General features: G+C 30.9%; 1 protein-coding gene and 1 pseudogene across 1 annotated transcript; both read left to right on the forward strand.

The window, feature by feature from the left end:
• Positions 1–892: 892 nt before the first annotated feature.
• Positions 893–3,452, forward strand: LOC129314680 (probable pectinesterase/pectinesterase inhibitor 59; annotated as a pseudogene).
• A 2,943-nt stretch (positions 3,453–6,395) lies between these two features.
• On the forward strand, positions 6,396–9,290 carry LOC129312438 (pectinesterase-like). Its single transcript, XM_054955062.1, has 2 exons — positions 6,396–7,345; positions 8,533–9,290. The coding sequence occupies exons 1-2, from the start codon at positions 6,442–6,444 to the stop codon at positions 9,225–9,227; spliced, it is 1,599 nt and encodes a 532-aa protein (XP_054811037.1). The 5' UTR covers positions 6,396–6,441; the 3' UTR covers positions 9,228–9,290.
• The last annotated feature ends 17,391 nt before the right edge of the window (positions 9,291–26,681 follow it).

Below are 26,681 nucleotides of genomic sequence, written 5' to 3' on the forward strand. Positions count from 1 at the left end.
CTTGAAGAATTGTAAGTTTCATTATCCCTTTAAAAATAGATGCACAAATATTGCAAAAGAGAAAATTTACAAAGACCTAGAGCAACAAAAAAAAGTACATGCTAAAGATCAATAGTAAAACACAATAAAATTATAGAGACTAGTAATTGTGTTTTCTTATATATTATTTAGGATAAATGAGCAAACTGGCCTTTAAATTTTAGGTCTAGAAGTATTTAGGATTCTAAACTATTTTTTTATACAATATTTCCCTTTAACTTTGAAAATAGTACACTTTGACTCTTGCCATTAATAAAAATTAACTTTAATTATTAGTTAATTAAAAAATGATAAAAAAATTCAAAATTACATTAAATAACCCAAAAAATTAAAGGCAATGATGCAAAAAGTTACATAAAAGGACCAAGAAATCTTGGTCCTTTTCTGTAATTTTTAAGGTCCTTTTTTGTCATTTTATGGTTAATAATAATTGTCAAAATTAACTTTTTCTATCAGCTTTTTTGGTCATTTTCTATCACTATGTTCAAAAGTTAGAGAAAAATATTTTACAAAAGATGAGTTTAGGATTCCAAATAATTTTGAACCTATAGTTTAGAAACTAATTTGCTCATTTACCCTATTATTTATAGAAAACAGGCTAGAGATATTTAATAATGTTTTAGTTAATTTTATTCTCGAAATCAGTATTGTGTATTTGCATGAATACATTTATCTCTCTCCGTGGTCATTGCTCGATTTATTTTATTTTGCCGACTCTTATCCATCTTCACACTCCTCAATTTCCAACAAAACCTCCAAGCTAAGCTATGAATGTTTTGTGAAACACTATAAATATGAACGCAATACCTCTTCATTAGCATACCAAAACACAAGCACGAACAAAAGAACTACGCACAGCAAACACAAAATGGAATCAATCATTGTTAAGCTTTCTTGTCCCTCACTTTATTTTCTTCACTTTCTCAATATCATCATCATCATCTTCTTCTTCTTCTTCATCTATAGACTTTTGGTGCAACCAAACTCCTCATCCTGAGCCATGCAAATACCACATGAGCAACAGTACTCACCACCAGTTCAGACCGAAACACCGGCCGAGTTCAGGAAAATGCTGGCTCAATTAGCACTGGACCAAGCCCAAGCCATGCATGAGAAAGCACAAGAACATGGCCAAAAATGTGCAACCAAGATGCAGAAATTTGTATTCACTGATTGTTTAAAGCTCTACGACAACACCATCTTCCATCTAAACCGAACTCTTCATGGCCTACACACAACTTCTTGCTCTCTATCGGATGCTCAAACATGGCTCAGCACTGCCCTTACGAACATCGAAGCCTGCCGGAGCAGCGTGTCCGCATCGCAACTTGCAGAGTTCACAGCTCAAAATAACGTGAGTGACAATGTTAGGAAGATGATAAGCAACGTGTTAGCTGTTAATGGAAGATTTCTGAAGCAAGAGAATAACAGAGAAGTAGAGATGAACGACGAACATGGTTTTCCAAGTTGGTTTTCTCGGCATGACAGAAGGTTGTTGAGCTTGAGGCATTCTTCAGTGAAGGCACATATTGTGGTGGCTCAAGATGGTACTGGCCATTTTAAGACGGTGCAAGCTGCCATTGACGCAGCATCACGAAGAACAGTGAAAACAAGGTTTGTGATACGTGTAAAGAGAGGTATTTATGAAGAGAATATTGAAGTTGATAAGAATAATGAAAATATCATGATTGTTGGAGATGGATCGAGAGTTACCATCATAACTGGTAGCAGAAGCGTTAAAGATGGAATCACCCCTTCTATGTCTGCAACAGCAGGTTAGTTAGTTAATTTATTTCAGATTTGTCTTTCAAATTTCAATTAAACCTTCTTGTTGAGTATTTAATTTATTTAATTACATGTCTTACTAAGATCATTAAATATGCATCTTTTAAAATTCAATTTTAAGGAATGAGTATAATAAGGAACAAGTCATGCTATTTACGATGTTTACATAGTGCAGTTTGTTGTGGATTTTATCATCCATACTAATGCATTGAGATGTTGATGATTTTGATTTATTTTCATTGATTAAGGGCAGTTTTACCTGAAATTTGTAAAATTACTATTCCAATCAATTACCAAATATTCCCTCCACTTCTTAATATAAGGTGGAAATTTAAAAGCTTTTTATCCTTAATATAAGGCAAAGTTAAAATAATTGATCATTTTTTTTCAATTTTATCCTTTATTTGTTTATTATGATTTGAATTTCTAGAAAATAATTTATTATAAATATTAAAGGTGAAAAATATCAAACTTAAATATTTTTTAACAATTTTAAGGAACTATTCTTGTTCTAATATTTACCATTTCCTCCTTATTATATTCTATTTTCACTCTAGTTCATGTTTAACAAATAAAGTTATATGAAATTAAGAGTATTTATGAAAATTTATATGTGTTTTTCAAAAATTAAATTGTAAAGTATATTTAATAAATTTTATGAACATAAATAATTTTCTCCAGAAAGAAATCGTACAAACAGGGATCGAATAGAGTATTAAATAATGGTGCGTAAAAGCACCAACTCACTTAGCTTTTACATTATAAAATTTCAGGTATAGATGGAGCTTACTTCATTGCAAGAGACATCACTTTTAGAAACACAGCCGGTCCTGAAAACGGCCAAGCTGTGGCGCTCCGATCAGCCTCCGATCTCTCAGTCTTCTACCGGTGCTCCATCGAAGGCTATCAAGACACACTAATGGCTCATGCACAGCGTCAATTCTACAGAGACTGTCGAATTTTCGGCACTGTGGATTACATTTGGGGCAATGCCGCAGTTGTTCTACAAAACTGCAGAATTCTCGTAAGAAGGCCACTTCAAGGCCAAGCAAACATGATCACAGCTCAAGGACGAGGCGACCCGTTTCAAAACACTGGAATATCGATAATCAATTCTCAGATTCGAGCCGCGCCTGATCTCCGGCCGGTTTTGCACTCATTTCAAACCTATTTGGGTAGGCCATGGCAGCAATACGCAAGAGTGGTTGTCATGAATACATACATTGAAAGCTTGGTGGACCCTAAGGGCTGGTCTTCATGGGGTGATGATGGTGATTTTGCTCAAGATACGTGTTATCTTGGGGAATATAAGAATTTTGGTGCCGGTTCATCAACAAAAGATCGGGTTCAATGGCCTGGTTTTCATGTCATAACCGGCTCAAATGAGGCACACCGCTTCACTGTTGCTGGACTCCTTCAAGGTGATAAATGGTTGACTCGCACTGGGGTGCCTTTTCGTATTGGTGTTTAGTTTAATCTTCTGTCTTCCTTTAGGGAAATTATATGTAATGCTCATTATATATATATATATATATATATTCTTTTGTCAGTTTCATTTGGGAAATCATTGGTATTGTAATTTACGTGAAGATCATATACAATGTTCTTTGAGGGAATATTGATGCTTAATAAACATATACTAGATTTATTTTTTATGATGCTGTCTTGTACTCCGTACGATCCCTCTTATAAGGCACCTCTAAGGGAAAGTGATTAAGTCATTAACTTTGTATGAAAATAAATAAACTTTCAATTTTATCCATATTTAAATGAAAAATTTTTAAATTTGAATTACATTATCTCTCATAGTTAATAATTTTAAATATGGGTAATATTAAAAAGTATAAGTATCTCATTAAAGCCCTCATTAACCACAGCCAAATATATAAATTCATGTAATATTTCTTATTTTCTTGTTGAATACTCCCTCCATTTCTATTTATAAGATAAACTATTACTTTTACTTATTTTTTATATAAATAAAATCACTTATTTTAATAAGCATTTATTACATATTTCCTAAATCACCCTTGATAATTTACATTAACAAGGAATAATTAATGCATGTTTATATTGATTAATATATGATATTTTAGTTTAACTTTTTTATTTTTAAATATAATTATTATAATTAACCAATTTTCTTAAATTGTATGATACAGTTTTATATATATATATATGTATATGTATATATATGTAGAGGAGGAAGTATATTTGTTTATTGGTCACTCTTTCGCTGGCTAACTTCTTTTTACAAAATAATATGTTGTGATGTGATTCAGATAATAGATAGACGTGCCACAAATTAATATTTTATACTCAATTTAAATTATATGGAGACATGTTAGCTTTTGTAATAAGTGATATTGAAAATTTTTAAATTTAAATGTCCTGGCTGTACGTGTGCCTCAATTCCAGTTTATCTGCAATCTTATCAGTGTGCAATTTATTTTATTTAATTTAGCCGACACATATCCTTCTTCACACTCTTCTATATTCAATAAAACACAAGGTTGTTAGAAAGAACCATACCAAAACAAATGTCATCAACATTTATCAGAGTTAAATAGCTTTTTTTTAAAAAAAAATAGTTAACTCTAAATACAATCATTCAAATTTCAAATATCGTATCAGAGCCTTTCATGTAAATCATGGTATGAATCTGGAGGCTAAAAATTGCAGGTTTCTTATAGTATCTTTTATTAACTTTTTGAAATGCCATCAAGTATTAACAAAGAAAATCCATAGAGAAATTATCTTGCCTTACAGTAATTTATCTCCAGCAATGTTTATGGGATAGTACATGTATTACTCACATGTATTACTAAATCGCAATGGAAATGATTTGGTTAGGGCATTTTAGTCTTTTTACCTCTAAACATATTGACACTGGAGGACTTGTGATTGCATAAATTGGAAGGACTTTTGTGTAATAAATTTGCTGGTCACGTATTTATAAGCAATCTTTCCTTAATAAAATCAATTCCGAATTAACAAATTCAATCTAACAGTTCTCAAATTCAATGATTTTTACTAAGTGAAGATATTATGTTCTTTCCAGAATACACACAGTCTCTCTCTCTCTCTCTCTCTCTCAACCTTTTTTTTTATCCTATTTGTAATTTATATCATAAAATTTTTATCAACGAATTTTTCTTTTTACCCGTTATTGAATTATAATGAGAGAAAGTAGTTGGTTTCTCACAACGTGGCAAATCAAATTTCAAATCCTCACTAAAAGAAGTTCTCACATTTAATTCTCGATAGTGCCTTGAATGAAATTACCTCTAATAGAAAGATACATGCGCTCAAGCTAATTTTGAAAGTGAGGGGATAAACACTGAATCTGAAGTGGTAGTGTTGATGATAGAAGCCAAATACTAAATAATTACCATCCAAAAAATTTTTGGTTGTCCAAATTTCAAAGTCGTATATTATTAAAGTTGCTTACTCTGCAAACTACATGCACATGGGGATGGCCTTAATTTTCAAGTTTGTGCTTCAAGAAAACGCGTCCATTGCATGAACCAATTGGGATTCAATAACTCATCACCTAACTAGAAATTGTTGCTTCATTATAAATTAGCAGTGTAATGAACAAGTATTCAACTATTCTTTCTCAGAAACTAGGGTTTCTTAATTAATGTGAAATGTTTAGTGGACTCGGCCGAATATTCATACGCTTGTATGGTTGATTAATAAAACACTATATAGACTAATTATTTCGTCATGCCTGAGCCGCCAAGTATATATGTCAACTCATAGATTCAATCAATATCTGCTGATTAATTGAATAATCACTCCTTTGATTTACAACTCTATCCTGATCAGAGCATAACCTGTGTGCATTCTTGCTTATGGCCTTCTCCATGAATCAGTATTTTTTTCTTCGGTCTGAATTTTACGCTCTTTATTTTGGTCATAAATTAATATTCACTCTATATATATCAGACGTAAATCCCAGAAATATAATATAATTTATAAATTATCGTGAAATATCTTACTTTTTATAATAAATAACAAGTTGGAAGCTAAGAATATAATTAGTAGAGAATTGATCCAAAATTTATATTCATATATAATATAGGACCTAACATTTATCAATTCGTGTGATATGTAAAATTAAATGTCTAAATCTTGACACGAATAGTTGAAGATTATTTTTCATAAAATATAAAGTTGTTTCCGAATATTTATTTAAATTTCAGGGATGTTTCAACGCAATTTTGGTTTTGGATTCGAAAATTCGATTCCTGACATTTCAAAAATTCCGAGCAGAAAAAATTTTCCTTACTTTTTTTGGGACTTTCTAAAAATTTCTGGCATAAAATAAATTCAAAATATTTTTATTTACTATTATTTTTCAGTTAATTTTGTTCTCAAAATCACTATTGGGAACTCGCGTTCCAATATTATCATATGTATTGTTGTCGTCATTGTTGACTTTATTTTGTTTAGCCGACGCATATCCTTCATCACACTCCTCCATATATTCAACCAAACCCTACTATATATATATATATATATATTCAGCAAATGAATGAAATGTGTAACACGATGAATTCCTAATTTCAAACACAAAGGTACGCACAAACAAAAGAACGGCATCAACACAAAATGTCATCAACCATTGTTAAGATTTTCTTTCCACTTGCCTTATTTTCTTCAATTTTCTCAATATCTTCTTCTTCTTCATCTATAGACTTTTGGTGCAACCAAACTCCATATCCTGAGCCATGCAAATACCACATGATGAGCCACAGCCACCACAAATTTGAACCAAAACATCGATCCGAGTTTAGGAAAATGCTGGTTCAATCAGCCATGGAACAAGCTCAAGTCATGCGCGAGCAAGCACAAAATTATGGCCCAAATTTTGTAACCACAACACAGAGATTTGTGTTCAATGATTGTTTAAAGCTCAACGATAACACCATCTTCCATCTAAACCAAACCCTTCTAGCCCTGCACACTAGTAATTCTTGCTCATCCTTATTAGATGCACAAACATGGCTCAGTACTGCACTTACAAACATCGAAACTTGCCGGAGCAGCACGTCGCAGCTAAGAGTCAGAGAGTTCACAGCTCAAAACAATGTGAGTGACAATGTTAGGAGGATGATAAGCAATGTGTTAGCAGTTAATAATGGTGATATTGTGATGATGAAGCAACAGAATAATAACACACAGAAGAAAACGTGTGGGTTTCCAAGTTGGTTTTCTGGGCGTAACAGGTTATTGATAAGCTTGAAGCCATCATCTTTGAAGGCTAATATTGTGGTGGCTCAAGATGGTACGGGCCATTTTAAGACAGTTCAAGCCGCCATTGATGAAGCATCAAGGAGAACAGTGAAGACGAGGTTTGTGATACGTGTGAAGAGAGGGACTTATGAAGAGAATATTGAAGTTGATAAGGATAATGAAAATCTCATGATTGTTGGAGATGGAATGAATGTTACCATTATAACTAGTAATAGAAGCGTTAAAGATGGAATTACCCCTTCTATGTCTGCAACAGCAGGTTAGTCATCATTTACTTAATTGTTCTAGATTTTTCTTTGAAATTTAAGTTAAACTTTCTTGTTGAGTAATTATTTAACATGTCTTGCGAAGATATCATTAAAGAAGTTTTTTCCCCCCTTGAAAGATTCAATTTTAATGAATGAGTTTGAGGAATAGGTCAAACTACTATGAAATAATGAAACTTCTTCCAGTATCTCAAGTTTATTTCAATTATTAATTTAGTCTTTTAAATTTAATTTTTAAAAATTTAGTCCCTATGCTCTTTTAAATTATCATATGAGTTCTTTAAGTTTTGAAATATAAATTGACTCTAAAATTAATCTAATATGTGAAGTATATTAAAGACTTGGCATATACATGTAGTTAAATAAAAGCAAATAAACTCTTATGCTGTGTTTTATTCTTACACTTTTTTTATTAATTTATATAATTGCATCAATATTTTATTATCTATGTCAATAGAATTTAACAATGTTACCTCATTTTTAATTAATAAGAAAAACCAAACCAATGTAAACTTAAGAGACCAAATCAATGATGGAAATAAATTTGATGGACTAAAAGTTAAATTATATTTACTATTTATGATTTGTAAATAGAGCCACTTGTTATTGGTGTTAGAGAAAATGACAATAAAATCCCTCTGAAATATATAAATGATAATTTGATCCTTCAAAATACCATAATTCCCCTAAAGTCTCTAGGAACTTTTCTTTTATTAATGAATTTATATAAATTATCAATTTTTTCTTATTAAAAATAAATGATTCACAAGTTTTGTTTAAATATTCATAATTTTTCTTCTTATATTTGCAACAATTCAACAGCAAATCACAACTTCGCATGTTAAATTTCTTATTTGCTATTATATTATTGCAAATATAAGAAAGAAAATTTTAAATATTTAAATAAAATTTGTGAATCATTTATGTTTAACAAGGGCAATTTGGTAATTTATAAATTCATTAATGATAGAAAAGTCCCTAAAAATTTCAGGAGAATTATGGCATTTCGAGAGATCAAATTATTATCTATATATTTTAAAGAGATTTTATTGTTATTTTCCCTTGATGTTTGTGTGTGTGTATTGATATATCGAGAGTTACATACATACATACATGCATGCATACATATATATATATATATGTTGAGTAGCTTATTTTTTTAACTTGATTAAAATTTCAGGAATAGATGGTGCTCACTTCGTTGCACAAGATATTACTTTTAGAAACACTGCTGGTCCTGAGAAAGGCCAAGCCGTGGCCCTCCGATCAGCCTCCGATCTCTCAGTCTTCTACAGATGCTCCATCGAAGGATATCAAGACACACTAATGGCTCATGCACAACGTCAATTCTACAGAGACTGTCGAATTTTCGGCACTGTGGATTTCATTCGGGGCAATGCTGCAGCTGTTTTTCAAAACTGCATCATTCTCGTAAGAAGGCCACTTCAAGGGCAAGCAAACATGATTACGGCTCAAGGACGAGGCGACCCGTTTCAAAACACCGGAATATCAATCATCAATTCTCAGATTCGAGCCGCACCGGATCTCAGACCTGTTGTAGACTCGTATCAAACCTATTTGGGTAGGCCATGGCAGCAATACGCTAGAGTGGTGGTGATGAAAAGTTACATTGAAGGTTTGGTGAATCCACTAGGTTGGTCTCCATGGGGAGATAGTGATTTTGGTCAAGACACGTGTTATTTTGGGGAATATATGAACAATGGGGCTGGTTCATCAACGCAAAGTAGGGTTCAATGGCCTGGGTTTCATGTGATGACAAGCCAAAACGAGACACAACAATTTACTGTTGCTGGACTTCTTGCTGGTAGCATATGGTTGCCTCAAGCTGGTGTGCCTTTTGATATTGGTATTTAAATAGCTTTGTTCTTTATTTATACGGAATTGATTTGTATTGTTATTTGTCTATAATCATGCATGCAAGAGATCAATTCTTTGGCTCTTTGTTGCACAATCCCTTTGTACCTTATTATATGTACAACCGTTCTCGATGTTCCTTTATAGAAGACCTTTTTTTCTCTAAGTGTTGATATTTTTTCCTAAATGTCATTTATTTTGAAATTTCCTAACTAATTAACAAATTAATGTTTAGTTATATTGAAATTTAAAAGCATTAACTGACTTTTACTGAATTACTTAATTTATGTAAAATTCTTAATTCTTAATAGATACTTAGAATAGGGATAAGAGGAATTAGTTAATATATGCTGGATTCAATTATTAATGATTTATATATTGTCAAGTCCAGTTGGGGGTAGCTAGCTCTCCCAAAAACGTTTTCTGCTTTCACACAGACTCATTTAAAATCTTGTGCTCTTGTAGCCATACCCATTTCCGAGGACTAATGCTGCTTGGTTTTGGTTCTTGTCTCTTTTCTCCTTGTTCTTTTGAGAAATGAAATAAGAGTTTAGTTAATAATTAGATTAGATTATCGTGTGTGTGTGTAAAGAACATTCATATGAAATGTTGTATTTAACTCAAACATAGTTACCTTTAAAGCTACAATTGATGCAGCTATAATAGAAGCTTATCCACGTTTTCCATGATTGCAATATAATTAGGGGATTTAAATTCAATAACTATACTTAGTATAGGCACTAAATGCTTGCATTATCTAAACAGTTGAAATTCATATTAATAGTTCTAAATTAATACTTTACTTAAGATTAATGAATAAGTAGGTTTATTTGAATTGTTGATATAAATTTCAATTAATGGCTCAAATGATATGGATACTCAATGCCTATAGTCACCAAATCTAAATCCTATAATTATGCCATTGTGCGTAAACCCTGGTTATTTTATATAGAAGCATTGATGGAAAGTTCCAATAATATAGTGTCTGATCTATTCAATCATTTCTAAAATATGTGATATGAAAATCATAATTGACTTAGGATAGGGAATACATTTTTCAATTTTACTTATTAAAACAATGAAAGTAAGAAAATTGATATAAAAATAAATCCCTTGGATTATTGAGAAATTACCCCAAACAAATGGGTCAACGCGCGCAGTAGGGTTCATTTAAAGAGTTCCACTATATTCTTATTACCCATTAATTATTTGGGATAAGATGATCGGGTGACGAGCAAATCAATATATAAAGGGCAATATTCTAGATGAAATAATCAATAATTCAATCTAATATCAGATCTGTCTTGCAATGACCAAGCTACAAATATTCTAGGAAAAAATCTTGGCCATGGCTATGCATGATAAGGGCAGTACGTCCAAATTACTCGATCCTCATGAACTTTCTTCTAAATATATCAACGAATAAAATATGTAAAAATACATTCACACGCACGCACTTTTGTGTTATTGATATCTTACATGGGTTATTGATAATTTGGCCCGTAAACTGTAGGTTCAATTGAGAATATAACTCTAAACTTATTTTTGATACAATATTCTCTTTTAACTTTTGAAAATATGTAATGACACCTTTTATTATTAATAAAAGTTAACTTTGATTATTAGTTGATCAGAAAATAATATCAGAAATTACAAAAAAAAAAAAAAGATCAAACAAAATTTCGTGATCCTTTTCTATAATTTTTTGGGTCCTTGTTTGTAATTTTTGAGTCATTTTATGTAATTTTTTTGGTTATTTTCTAATCAACTAATAGTCAAAGTTAATTTTTATTAACTGTATAGGCAACATTACACTGTTTTACTCCAAAAATGAGTTTAAGGTCCCAAAATACTCTTGAATCTATAATTTATGTCCCAAGTTGCCCTTTAACCTTATCTTACACACGTGCAAAATGTCAAAGAGACCCTTATGGTTCTACCTTCAACTTAGATTATTCAGAGTCTAATATAGCTTCCAGATACCAAGTGCTTTGATCAAATTAAAAAGAAAACTGCTTAATAGAGGCGATCACAAACTTTCACATATTTGTCACCCACCCACTATATATATATATATATATATACATACTTCCTTTATTAAAAAATGTAAGGCATTTTTTGAGAGGTTGAATATTCAAAAACGTAAAGCATTTTTAGTCTTTTAAAATATAATCATTGCCTTTTTTTCAAAAGCACCCCTGTTAAATAAATCACTTTATATTTATTATAGGGTAAAACAACATATTGAATAAGGGTAAATGTGAAAAGATAGGATTAGTTTGAAAACAAATAACTACTTTCACTAGTGCAAAATAGAATTTTAATGACACATTGTTCACCACAGTTTTTCAAAAACCTGTGGCAATATATGTGCAAGTGGCTTTTTTGTGATTAAATATTTATGTATTCCATTTATAGCCACAGTGCTAAGATTAATTGTCACCATAAATGAAATTAGTTAAAGTAAATTAATTTAATTAATTTTAAAAAATTAAATCATTCAATTTAATTAATTAGTTAAAGTAAATTATTACTCAATTGTTTATTACCTAAATATAATTAATTTTAAAAATAACTATAATAAATTAAATTATTTAAGACATAAATACGTAAATTATTTATTTAAAAATTTTAATTTTAATAAATTAAAATAAAATTTAGTAATTAATAATATAATTCTAATATATTATGTTCATTAAGTATTTCTTATTTTAGGTAAATTAATTTTTCATAAATAAATTAAATTAATTAAGTATTTTTGAAATTAAATAAATTAGGTTAATATATCTGAATTTCAGACATATTAATTATGTCTAAAATTCAAACATAATTAATGTCTAAAATTCAAACATCTTCGGTGACAAGCGCAAGGGTGCCTGTCGCTAAATGTATGTCTGAATTTCATATATATATATATATATATAATGTCTGAAATTCAGACATCTTCGGCGATAGGTGCCCTCGTGATTGTCACTGAAGATGTTTGAATTCAGACATCTTCATCAGACAGCCACAACACCGCACGTTTCGTCCAGATCTCCCTTTCCCTTAGCTCATTTCCCTCAGCTCGTTTCCCTTAGCTGCCATCACTACCGTCATCCTTAACTCTTTCCCCTCAGCTTATTTCCCCTTAGCTCGTCCTCTTCTCCAACTCCGCAGCTGCACTGTCCAGCTGCCTTTCCCATAGCTCGCCTCCAGTTGCATTTCCCACAGCTCGTCTCTCCGCCTCTCCAGTTGCCACTGCCAACTGTTATCTCTTCTAGATTTCGTCCATAAGGTTTTTTTTTATGCAATTTTTTAGCTACTTTTTTATACTTAATTATTTTTAGCTTCTAATTTTTTTTACAATTTTTTTATTTTTTTCCTACTATTTTTTCTTTTTAAGTTTATTTTTTGGGTTAAATTTTGATTGTTACTAATTATTATTTATTACTTAATTAGTTTTTTTTTTTATTACAGCTTGCCTCTTGTTATTTTTTAAGTTTTTTTTAAATTTTTTTCTTCAAGAAATTATACTATTGATTGTTGATTAGAGTTGATAGTTATTAAAATTTCAATTAAAATTGACTTAAATTGATCAAATTGAGAGTTTGGTGCTTGGAAAATCTCAATTTATAAGTTGTTATGCTGTCGATTTTTTTCTTAAATTTTTATGATATTAATTTTTTTATGTTTAGTATAATTAATTTCTTTTTAAGTTTGTTTGTTGGGATGAATTGTGAACCTCATATCAAAAATTATACTATTAATTATTGATTAGAGTTGATAATTATCAAAATATCAATCGTGGTTTACTTAAATTGATCAAATTGAGGGTTTAGTGCTTGAGAAAATCTCAATTTATAAGTTGTTATGCTGCTAATTTTTTTTTAAATTTTCATGATATTAATTTCTTTAGGTTTAGTATAATTAATGTCTTTTTAAGTTTGTTTGTTGGGGTGAATTGTGAACCCCATTATCATAAATTATAATATTGATTATTGATTAGAGTTGATAATTATCAAAATATCAATCGTGGTTTACTTAAATTGATCAAATTGAAGGTTTAATGCTTGAAAAAATCTCAATTTACAAGTTGTTATGCTGCCGATTTTTTTTTAAATTTTCATGATATTAATTTCTTTACGTTTAGTATAATTAATTTGTAGTTGAATAATTGATATTTTTAAAATTTCTTGAAATTGTCATTTTAGTAACATTAAATTGATAGAATTGAAGGATTTAGTATCTCAAAGATCTCGCTTTATAAATTGTTATGATGCCGTAGTTGGATAAGATCTTGCTTTTTTGGAATAGGTAATAATGAACCATAGTTGGATAGATCTTTGTAAACAAGTGATGAATATGAAAAGGGGGTAGATCAATTTTTGAAATTTGTAAAGAACAATATTCCTAATAACAAGGAATTGTTCTATTGTCCTTGTGTTAAGTGCTTGAATGGGTTGCGACAAAGTTCTATAGAGATTAAGGAACACCTAATTTGTTTTGGGTTTTATAAAGCATATAGATAGTGGGTATTGCATGGTGAATCTAGAAAACATAGTACACCATAAGTTGAGAATGATGATATGGATTTTGGTGATCAAATAGAGGATATGTTATGTGACATTGGCATTGAAGCTGTTGAAAAGGTGCACAATTATGATAGCTTGTGCACTAATTCAGAAACTCCTTTATATCCAGGGTGTACAAAATATACACGACTAATAGCAATGCTAAAGTTGTTCAACTTAAAAGCCAGATATGGGTGGAGCAATAAGAGTTTCACAGAGTTGCTTAAATTATTGAAAGAGATGCTTCCCAGGGTAACACACTTTCTAGTAGTTACTATAAAGCCAAAAAAAATATTATGTCTAATAGGTTTGGGATACCAAAAGATACATGCTTGCCCTAATGATTGTATATTATACAGAAATGATTTTGAAGTGTTGGATGTGTGCCCAGTTTGTAAGGCATCACGTTACAAAGTAAAAGAAATAGATGGTAGTGGTGATTCCATTACTAAGAGGCCTCCAGCGAAGGTATTATGGTATCTTCCTATAATACCGAGGTTTAAGCACTTTTTTGCTAATCCAAATAAGGCCAAGAACTTGCGATGGCATGTTGATGAGAGAAAAATTGATGGTGTGCTCTGACATCTAGCTGATTCTCCACAATGGAAAGGAATTGATCAAACATTTCTTGAATTTGGCAATGAGTCTAGAAATCTCAGGCTTGGACTATGTACAAATGGCATGAATCCTTATGGCAATCCTAGCAGTCAACATAGCTCGTGGCCTGTTCTATTAGTGATTTATAATCTTCCTCCATGGTTGTGCATGAAACATAAATATATCATGCTGTCTTTAATGATTTAAGGCCCTAAACAATCAAGAAATGATATAGATGTTTACTTAGCACCATTGATTGAAGATTTGAAAATGATGTGAGAGGTAGGTGTGGATGTGTTTGATTCATATCGAAATGAGTCTTTCAAGTTACAAGCTATGATTTTTTGCACAATAAATGATTTTCCTACATATGAAAATCTGTCTGGAGATAGTGTGAAGGGGCATAAAGCATGCCCTATCTGTGAAGAAAATACATCCCATCAATAACTAAAACATGGGAAGAAGACAGTCTATCTTGGTCATCAAAGATTCCTGAGATGAGACCATCCTTATCGTAGGCAGAAGAAATCATTTAATGGCTATCAAGAGTATGATGAAGCTCCAAAGCCATTAACTACAAGCATGGTTTATGAACAGGTCAAAGACATTAATGTGGTATTTGGTAAGAGCCAGAAAAAGGAAGCTCAAAAGAATCCATGGAAGAAGAGGTCAATTTTTTTTTTATCTCTCTTATTGGAGCATCCTTGAGGTGAGACACAATATTGATGTGATGCATGTAGAAAAAAAAAATATATGTGACAGTCTCATTGGAACACTGTTAGATATAATGGGGAAGACCAAGGATGGAGTCAAAGTAAGACTAGACTTATTTGACATGGGAATACAAACAAACTTGGGTCCAAGAGCAGAAGGAAAGAAGACTTACATAAGCCCAGCTCCTCATACTTTGTCTAAAAGAGAGAAAAGAATTTTTTATGAGTGTCTACATGGTATTAAAGTGCCACAAGGATATTTTTCAAATGTCAAGAACCTTGTATCAATGAAAGATTTAAAATTGGTTGGTTTGAAGTCTCACAATTGCCATGTACTAATGCAACAATTGTTACTAGTAGCCATTCGAGATATTTTAGAGAAAAAGGTGAGAAAATCAATCATTAGACTATATGTCTTTTTCAACACAATTTGCAATAAAGTAATTGATTCTGAGTAATTAAATGAGTTACAAAATGATGTTGTCATTACCTTGTGTCAGTTAGAAATGTATTGTGTTCCCTCCTTTTTTGACATCATGGTATATTTAATTGTACATTTAGTAAGGGAGGTAAAGTTTTGTGGTCCTGTCTATCTATGTTGGATGTATCTATTTGAGCAGTATATGAAAATTCTTAAATGCTATGTGAAGAATCCCTATCGTCCAGAAGCCTCTATTGTTGAAAGATATGTTGCTAAGAAGGTTATCGAGTTTTACACTGAATACCTATCTGAAGTCAAATCTATTGGTTTTCCCAAATCTCGCCATGAGGGAGTGAGAGTTGAAGGGCAAGGGACACGAGGTATGAAAGTAAAGCACATGACTCATAAAGAAATGCAACAAACATACTTGTACATCTTGAATAACACCAATGATGTGCAAGATTATTTGGATGCATACAAAAAGGAATTACGAGATTAGTATCCTAAAAAGGCTAATAAATGATTGCTAAGTGAGCACAATAGACATTTTTTACTCTGGTTTAAGGCGAAGGTAAAGGAGGATCCTAAGAAGTCTAATGTTTTAGAAGCAATAAGATGGTTAGCTAGTGGGCCTAGCTTTGATGTTACTACTTGGAGTGCATATGACATTAACGGATATTCATTCTACACAAAAATACAAGATGACAATAGCACCATGCAAAATAGTGGGGTAATGGTAGTAATTGAAGCAACTCATTTTTCTAGTGTAAAAGATAAAAATCCAACATTGGCATCCTCATCATATTTTAGGGTCATTGAAGAGATATGGGAAGTTGACTACTTCAAATTTAAGGTGCCTATTTTTAAGTGTAAATGGGTTGATATTAAGAGTGGTGTTCAAGAAGACAAGTTGGGTTTCACTTTAGTGAATCTTAATAAGGCAAAACATAAGGATGAGCCTTTTATAATGGCAACTCATGCAAAATAAGTTTTTTATGTCACTGATCCAGCTAATAAGAGGTTATCTATGGTTCTATTAGGAAAAAGTCTCCTTAGTCATGGTGAGAATGATGAAATGAGTTTTGATATTGAAGAGATTCCTCCTTTTATGCCAAGCTCGCCCCTATTAGATGTGGAAGATGAAGATGACATATATGATGTTAGAACTGATCATAACGAAGGTTTATGAGAGAACTAATATATTTTTATAATGGTAATCGAATATAATAGGACTTTTTTAATTTATTTGATTTTATTTTTTATACTTTCATTTTTACATTAATTTAAATTTATTATATTTCTTGCCACTGACTTTATTTATCTTATTTCTTTTAAGAAAATTATGGAGAATCTAGTAACTGACAAAAAAAATTCTAAAAGAGGTAAAAGAGGGGCCACATGACTTATTAAGTTGGCTCAAATTCATGAAAAAATTCATCTTGATTTTGATGATAATGGCCAACCAATTGATAAGAAAAAAAGAAACATATTTAAAAGTTTTGTGGGTTTAGTGGCACGTCAAAAAATCAGCATCTTGGAGGAAGAGTGGGATGATGTCAATGAAAGTGACAAAAACGATGTTTGGGAATCTATACTGGTATTTCCTATTGCTATACGTTATATTTATTTTTTTAAATATATGTTGTTATTAAATTCATTATTGATATGTTTATTTTGTAGATTACTTATGACATCAAGGAAACTTCATTTTTAAAAGACAAGTGGTTAAAGTATGCTGGGGACCGATGAAGGGACTTTAAATCCAAGCTTACTAGAAAATATGTTTTTTCTAAGAATGGAAATGAAAATGATGATAGTGACAATGATGCCAACATAGAAAAACCTTAGGAGAAATATCCATTTATTGATTATGACACGTGGATAAAATTTGTTCACAGTAGACACGAACCCAAGTTTTTGGTAAGTAAAGGAAGAATAAGACAATTTATTTAATGTTAGTGAAGATTTATTTTTAACAAATTCTTTTCATTATTTGTTAATTGGAAAAAAGTCAAAAAGGTCAAGGTCGTCGAAAGAAAAATCTATACAACCATACTATGTCTCAAGGAGGGTACGCATATATTTATGATATAATGAATCGAGAGAAGTGGGAAGCTAAAAGACAAGCGGCGGGAGTTGATAATATTGAAGATGTTTCTCCTCCATCTCCTGTTAATCGTGCTCAAGCATGGAAGGGAGGACGGATGAATAAAAAGGGAGAGTTTATTTCCCCGGAGGCTAGAGAAGTAGCTAAGAAAATTGTAAGTATTTTTACAGTCAATATCTTACTCATATAATTGAAATTTATTATTTACACTAATTTTTACTTGCTTGCATGTTTCAGGATGCTCTTACAAAAGCATCATTTGAGGAGACCTTTGTGTCTACTGGTAGAAAGGACATATTGACCATGGCCTTAGGGAGTGAAGAGCACTCCGGCTGTGTTAGGGGGGTTCTTAAAGGTATGGGTATGAGATAATATTTTGAACCTCCACCTTCTAATCTTGTACCAATCTAGCAAGTGAAAATGATGATAGCGGAATGCAAGTCAAGCATGATGATGAAATGCAATCAATGATTAGTAATTTACAAATGCAACCACAACAAACATTGAATTATAGTGGTGCTATAGAGCCAATGTGTGATCTTAGTTTATTAGATCAAGGAATGCCATGCATGCTTTATGTGAAGGATCATGGCAAACGAGTAGTTGCATATGGAAAGGTGTATAACCATGCAACTATAGTCCACCATCAACAGATACAACATAACTAAGTAAAGGTGATGATTGAAGAGGTTATGGATGCTAATGCTCCTGTACTATTTCCTACTGAGGAGGTGGAAACAATAGGATAAGCTCAACATAATTTCATTATTTGGCTGAAAAAGCTAGTCCGACAAGTTACTGAAAAGATATAAAAATGTTATAATTTTTTATTTTTTAATTAATAACATAGATATTTCTAATTTTTATTATATGTTAATTATAGAACTCTTACAATCAAAAGAATCTTTAGGTTCCAATCCCCAACCGATGCAAGATGATTTGAAATGATTGGCTTCAGTGGTGGTTGACATGAATGAGTTTTCTGATAAAATTAACGTGATTGAAAAGATTGTTGGGAAGCCTATTACTTTTAGAGTTGCCAGAAAAGATATTAGTGACCTCATTATTTTTGAGTGGTTGGACTTATCAATAATTCAAGTTTTTATCATGTAAGTATTCTTTTTTATTTCTAAATTAATATTTGATATTTTCATTTTATTACTAACATATGTCTAATTATCAAAGGTACCTTCACAAGATATGCACTAAACTTGGTATCGATGAGAATTATGGGTTCTTATCTCCACTTTTAACCTCCATTGGCAAAGTGAATCAAAGCGATTCTTATATTGGAAAAATGATATGTAAGCAAAAGAAGACATGCTGGTTTTTACCAATTATTGAGAGGTATCAAATTTTAAATTCGTCATTCAATTTATAAAAATATTTGCTTAATAATGCGATATTAATATAAATTAATATATTATAGTCATCATTGGATGCTTCCTGTCATTTGCCTGTATGAAAATACTATATACTGGTTTTGTTCACTGAAAAGGAAAGTAAGCGACGACATAAAGTCTTTGATTGAATTGTAAGTTTTTAAATAATTTCATTATGTTATTAATAATATATATTTAATATTTTTTAAGTGTGTATATTTGATAAATAAATCTTTAGCGACATATTGAAAATTAGCGAGAATGGTTAACAAGAAAAAAAATGAAATTAAGTTTGTACCAATGCAAGTAAGTATTTCAAATTTATTCCTTAATTAGAATGAAGATTATAATATTGGTTTAATAAATTGAATTATTTTTATTTTCTTTATAGTGTCCTCAACAATCAGGAAGTGTAGAATATGGTTATTATGTGATGATTTTTATGTATGAAATCATCACTCAAGGTATTGTTCACTCATTTGATCAAGTAATAATTTATAAATAATGATTTATAATTATGAAATTTTTTATATACTTGAGTTATTATTCATACATATATTGTTATTGAATTTGCAGCACTTTTAAAATTTAGAGCCATATTCTAAGCAAGAGTTGAGACATATACACAATTTGTGATCTATTTTTTTCTTAGAATTAACAGGATTAGAGTAGAAACTTTCTAAATATTTTATATTGGAAATGTAAGTTTAGTTCATATACTAGACATATTTGTATTGGTCTTTGGAGCTGTTGTTTCTTAATTAATGCAAGTTTTGTAAGTAAGGGAATGTATATAGATATAAGTGTACAAGTAAAAAAAATTGTATTTACGGCCACAGTTGTTACACTAACTGTGATAAAAAGCCATTTATGGCGACAGTTGTTGATAGAACTGTGGCTATAAATGAGCTATAGAATAATTTTTTGCCATGGGTGGTCTCAGACCTATGGCGAAAGATGAGATCTTTTGCCATAGTTGCGAGACCACCTGTGGCAAAAAATTATATTTTTCACCACTATATTTTTCGCCACAGGTCAGATGGCACCTGTGGCAAAAAAATATTATATTTCACCACAGTTTGTTTTGACCTATGGTAAAAAATGTTTATTTACTATCACATGATTTTTTACTACACAGCATTTTCTATCGCCAAAAATGCATTTTAACTGTGGTGAAAAATGATTTTTGCACTAGTGTTTATTGGGGGTAAGATTCAATTAAAAATGCCTTATATTTTTTAACAAAGGGAGTATATATTATGTGCATCTTGAATCTTGATTGAATAATATAGTTATGTTAATTTGTTGCTTCTTTTAAAAAAGTATGTTTTTATTACGAATCTTTTTGTCAAATCATAAATAGAATTTACAGCTATTAATTTGAGTCACACCCAACAAGCCATCCTGATATATAAGTTCAAAATTTTTTAGGGTTAGATTTGGAAGTTTAGAAAAAAAATTTACTTCAAGCTTCAAAAAGCTTGAAGAAATCCAAGTCAAGTCCAAACCTGAATGGATTTAGCCGAATAGCTGAAATTTTTTTTGTTATTAATAAAATAAAATTAAAATTAGATAAAAATTAAGATCTTATTTTTTTAAGATAAAAAATGAAATTGCCTAAGAAAGAAAAAAATCTAAATAATAAAATAATATTAAATAATTTAGGTACTTAAGCCAATTTGAAAGCTCGAGGTGTTAGAGCTAAGTTTAGTTATATATAGGCCTTTTTTTGTGCAGGAATTTTAAATTTGATCTAAATAAAATTGTCCACTTGAATTATTGACTCTAATAAAACTTAATTAAGAAGTTTCTTTTGCCAGTACGAGGTACAGATTTTTTTCAACCTTCCCCGAGATAGAAAAACCTACGAAACCAAAAACATTAGGAGATGTCACAAAATAATATTAAAAAATGCATACAGCTAGCCTCTGCATGCACATGGGGGATGAACCTAATTTCTCTTACTCGCTTCAACAAAACGCAAAATCGGATTTGGTTTCTTTCATTATGCAAACGGATTACACGCCCAATGTATTTTAAGATGAGAATAAAAAGATCATCCTTCATCTGATGAACCGCGCGTCCAAGCTAATTCGGTGGTTCAGGTTCAATTTAATTTTATTAATTCTTTTATTTAATACTTTTTATTTTAATACATGCAGTAGTAGTATGTAACATAAACATATTTTTTACGGTTTAAAGGAGGTAAAATGACATAAAAATCCCCCTAAAATATATAAAAGATAATGAGGTATTATGAAATGTTATAATTCTTCTTAAGTCTCTGAGAACCTTTTTGATATAAATGATTTTTGATAAAAAGACTACAAAAGGTCCTTAGAATGTCGTAATTGCTTGTTCTATTCTTATCATTTCTAAAAGAAAAATAATTATTACTTAAACTAAATAAATCATTGAATTTACTTTTTTTTTTGGGAGCAAGAGTTGTTAATGTTTTATTTTAAACTGGGGTATTTTAGTAATTCCATCAAAAATTATCAATACAAGAAAGGTCCCCATGGACTTGAGAAGAACTATAGTATTTCATAGGATCACATTGTCATTTGCATTTTTCATGGAATTTTTCTATCATTTTCTCTTTTGAAGAATATATCATGGTGAATATAAGGAGTTATTTCCCTCTTTTTATCACAATCTTGGTATATAATATGTTACGTTTAGTTTAATTATTTACTCTGTTGTAAATAATTATTTCGTTTGATACTTTTTAGTGTGTCTTTAGTTGTTTATTTTGTTTACGTACGTTGCCATGCCAAGTTGATATAATAGGATATTCTCATAAAAATTTAGAACTAATAGGGACTTGCCACGGCTGTTACCACAGCAACTTTCTTTGTTAAAACGCATAGCATTGTTTTTTAGCCAAATAAAAGAGTGAAAGTTAGGGTTACTCAATGCCAGCTGTCAACGTCTCTGGTAGAGAGATACGTTCTTGTAAATGGGGAAACTGCTGAAACATAAATTAATTAAGGGTTTAAGGGCAATTTGCCCTCAAACAACCTATTTGTGGGGAAATACATAATATATTAAACTCTTTATTATAACAATGTTATCTCTAAAGCAAGGAGCAATCTTCAGTGCTCATCAGGCAGCCTAATAAGATCTGGACCATCCAGATCAAATTTAAAGTTTTAAATTTGTATTTTTATTTCATATTTACTAAAATAAAAAATTTATAAAAATTATGAAAAATTTATAAAAATTGTTTATCAGCAATTGACAGTCTAGATTTAATTTAAATTATTCAATTTTAATAATAAAATTTTTTATAATTTTAGAAATCGACTATCCGGATTTACTTTTGATAGTCTAGATTTAAAATTTTGAACCAATAATTTTTTATAAAAAAAGTACCAGCTAAGATATTATATTTATTTTAAATATTTTATTTATTAAAGTAAAAAAATTAATTTTAAATCTAGACTATTTAGAACATCTAAATAGTCAATTTATAAAAATTATAAAAATATTAAAATTAAATTGAACTATCATATTAAATCTGCAATATTGTCTCGATGGATGATACACTATATGTTAAAAGAATTTTCAAATTACCAACAAACGTTGGCTAAGATGGCAAGGAATCTATTTGAATTCCCTTAAATATCAACTCTTGGGTTTGATCACTAGGGGATAGGAATGGAAAAAATGCATTTAAGAGAGCTTCCCCAGTCTATGGTCCGACCTGGTTCAAATTTGGATTAGTCAAGGTTGTTGGCTTCAAACACAAAATGGTGAAAAAAAAATTAAATTTCTTTAATAAATGTAAAGAAAATTTAAAAATATAGACCATCTAGATCTCATCAGCATGATCAGTACTGAAAGATGGACAAAGGGTGGATCTAACTAATGGGACCCAAAAGTTGGTACAGGTGGCAGGAATGGAAATGACTCCCCCTTCCCCACTCCTCTATCTCTATCTCTCTCAAAACAAACTCAGAATTTCATTCTCGTCGTCTCTCATCAGCATACACCATTTCTTTGCCTTCCCTAGCTAGTTCCTAAATCTTTAATGAAGTAGTTTCTTGCAACCATCAACGATTCAAGGGAATGGCAGAATTGAAATAGTGTTCAACGATTCGGGACAACCTGGTACTTGAAAATTACAACATTCAACGAAGAAGGAAGGGCTCGAGGCAGGGAAATAATGGCTTTAGATTCAACCGACAACTTGTAACCTTTAGAGCAAGAGTAGATTACAGCACGAATCATGAGAAAGAATGGCAAGCATGAACGAGAATTGAGAGCCATTCATGGATTTAGATTTTCGGAGACTTGTTACCACACACCACGATTTACAAATTCAGGGCACAAGAATGGTGTTGCAGAGAAGGGCGTTGCAGCCCATCAATCATAGGGTGAAATGTGAAGGAGTGATTCATAAATGAGAAATTACCATTTAGCCCTTGTATTGTCTCTGAACTCCTACACTCAGATCCACCTATCATGCCACGTAGCAATTTTAAATCAGACTCTCTCCTCTTTTATCCAACTTAACATTCAACATTTATACATTTAACCACATTGTTACATTCTAATCACTATAAGAGCAATACTGATACAACAAAGCGTTTAATTAGGATGTTGGGTGCTCCTATGCAAATAGTTTGAGGGCAAAAATGTCATTTGATCCATAATCAAATTTCCAAGATTTATTATATAGTGTTTTATTTTCATTATCTTTAATAATAAAGCATTATATATCAAATAAAGTGAGATATAAAAACTAGTTAGACCATCGTATCATCATCTTTTAATTTTAGACAGAGTAGGATTTGAATTTTAATGTTTCCAGAGCTATATAAATAACACTAAGGTTTTCAATTGTATTCAAACTTAATTGATTGAATAAAGAATTCCATATTTTTCAGCCTCCTTCCTCTTTTTCTCCCTACTTTCTCTTTCTCTCTCTTCACCTCCCACTCCTTGTTTGACATCAAATATGTCAAGGAACAATAAGATTGTGTGCAAGGATATGATACCAAATTAAACCCAGTCATTAGAGCTGTGCATTAAACCCAATTAAATCTAGTCTCATTCAGTCAAGTCCAAGCAAGCAAAACAAAAGCCCGATCAAGTTTGAATTAGACCAAATTGGGTTGCATATTTGGGTCAAATCAAGCTTCGAACTGACCTTCCTAACTAACCAGTATAGTCAAACACAGTACACACTAGTACAAAAAGCATTTATCACCATAGTGAAAACACATTTTTGGTGACAGAAGACATTATGTAGTGGAAGATTTTGTAGTAGTAAATTGACATTTTTTGCCACAGATCAAATGGAACCATGGTGAAAGATGCTATTTTTGGCTACAGGTCCCAACTCACGGGTGGCAAAAAATAGCACCGACCAGTGGTCTTTCACCACAGATCTCAGCTCACCTAAGATGAAAAATGTGTTTGGAAGGAAAGGAGATGCATTTATGGCGACAATTGTAGCCACAACTGTCACCATAGATGCATCTGTTATCACAATTATTGTTATAATGATGGCTGTAAATACTATATTTTTTTATAGAATCAACCTATAACTATATACAACCCTTACTTATAAAACTTGCATTAATACATAAATAGTAGCTCCAGAGACATATACAAATATATCTAATACAAACATATAAACTAAAAATCTACATTTTCAATAAAAATATCTGGAAAGTTTCTACTTTAATCCTATTATTCTAAGAAAAAACTAGACCAAATATTGTGTATATATCTCAACTCTTACTTAGAATATAGCTCTAAACTTTGGAAGTGTTGCAAATTCAATAACAATATACATATGAATAATAACTCAAGTATACAAAAAAATTCATAATTATAAATTATTATTAACAAATTATTATCTGATCAAATGAGTGAATAATACCTTGAATGATGATTCATACATGAAAATCATCACATAATAACCACACTCTACACTTCCTAATTGTTGAGGACATTATAAAGAAAATAAAAATAATTAAATTCATTAAACTAATATTATAATCTTCATTCTAATTAGGGAATAAATTTGAAATAATTGCATTTGCACCTACTTGATTTCATTTTTTTCTTGTCAACCATTCCTGCTAATTTCTAATATATTATTAAAGATCTATTTACTAAATATACACACTTAGAAAATATTAAATGTATGTTATTAATAACATAAAATAGCATTATTCACAAACCTATAATTCAATTAAAGACTTCATATCGTCACTTACTTTCTTTTGTGGTAAACAAAACTAATATATAGTATTTTTATATGGGCAAATGACAAGAAGTGTCCAATGATAAGTACAATATATTAATTTATATTAATATCACATCATTAAGCAATTTTTTAATAAATTGAAGGATGAATTTAAAATTTAATACCTCTTAATAATTGGTAAAAACCAGCACCTCTTCTTTTGCTTACACATCATCTTTCTAATATAAGAAACTCTTTGATTCACTTTGTCACATGCAATTAAAAGTGAAGGCAAGAACCCATAATTATCATTGACACTAAATTCGGTATATATCTTGTAAATGTACCTTTGATAATAAGAAATATGTTAGCAATAAAATAAAAATATTAAATATTGATTTATAAATAAAAATGAATACTTACATGATAAAAAACTTGAATTATTGCCAAATGCAACTACTCAAAAATAATGAGATCATTAATGTCTTTTCTGGTGGCTCTAAAAGTAATAAACTTCTTAATAATCTTTTCAATTACGTTTATTTTATCAAAAAATTCATTCATGTTAATTGCCACTGAAGCCAACTATTTTAAATTATTTTGCACTGGTAGGGGATTGGAACCCAGAGATTCATTTGTTTGTTGTAATGACTTAAAAAAAAAGAATTAAATTAAAATTTATAATTAAATAATTTAAATGTACTTTTATTAATTTTGGGAGCTAATTTTACAAGATGGATTGGTAGCTTAGTGGAAATCAGTGTTAATGTGTTTCTAGAGGTCGATCGTTTGAATCCTTCTAGCTATTTTTCCCTTTTTTCATTTTGCTCTAGCCTTTATAAAATTACCTTTTTGCCCCAATACCATCAGATATTTTTCCTCTTTCCTTCCTTAATTCAGATCGTGTGTTGGGTGTTCATTGAGAGACAAGAGAGTCTTGAGTATCCAGAAGCTTTGAACCTCTGTCCTTTACTGTCCTTCTCGGGTTGTAGCTCATCACCGGCATGGACGTGTGTAGGCGCCGTGACCGCCGTGCTCCACTTCACCGTCAATCCTTTGCCTTTCATCTCTTTGAGTAACAGTTGAGTTTTCTCCTCCTTCCTCTGTTTCGATGCTAAGCCTTCTCTTTTCTCTTAAAGTAGCAACTTGACCAAACTTGTAGCAACTTGACCAGACCTCTGCATGTTCTTATCACCGTTGTGTCCGTCACTAGTGCATCTTGACTGGAGTTCACTGCTATTGCAACATTTCTGATGGTAAACACAGCTCCTCTGTTCTTCAATTTCTCCTTCCTTCTTCATTTTTGCATGGCCATATTCCCTTCCTTTCTCGTCTTGCAGTCGCCGATTTGGTGTGAGGAAGCTACAAGTTGTGCCTTTTGTTCCTCAATTATCTTGGTGAGTTGAGATTCCACTTCCTTTCCCCTATTAGCTGTGTGTAAATACTAATTGGAGTGATGGCTGATTCGGGCTTTTAATT

This window comes from Prosopis cineraria, unplaced genomic scaffold (genome assembly GCF_029017545.1).
Source record: "Prosopis cineraria cultivar Desert tree isolate PC_DT_omini unplaced genomic scaffold, ASM2901754v1 PC6, whole genome shotgun sequence".
NCBI lineage: Eukaryota > Viridiplantae > Streptophyta > Magnoliopsida > Fabales > Fabaceae > Prosopis > Prosopis cineraria.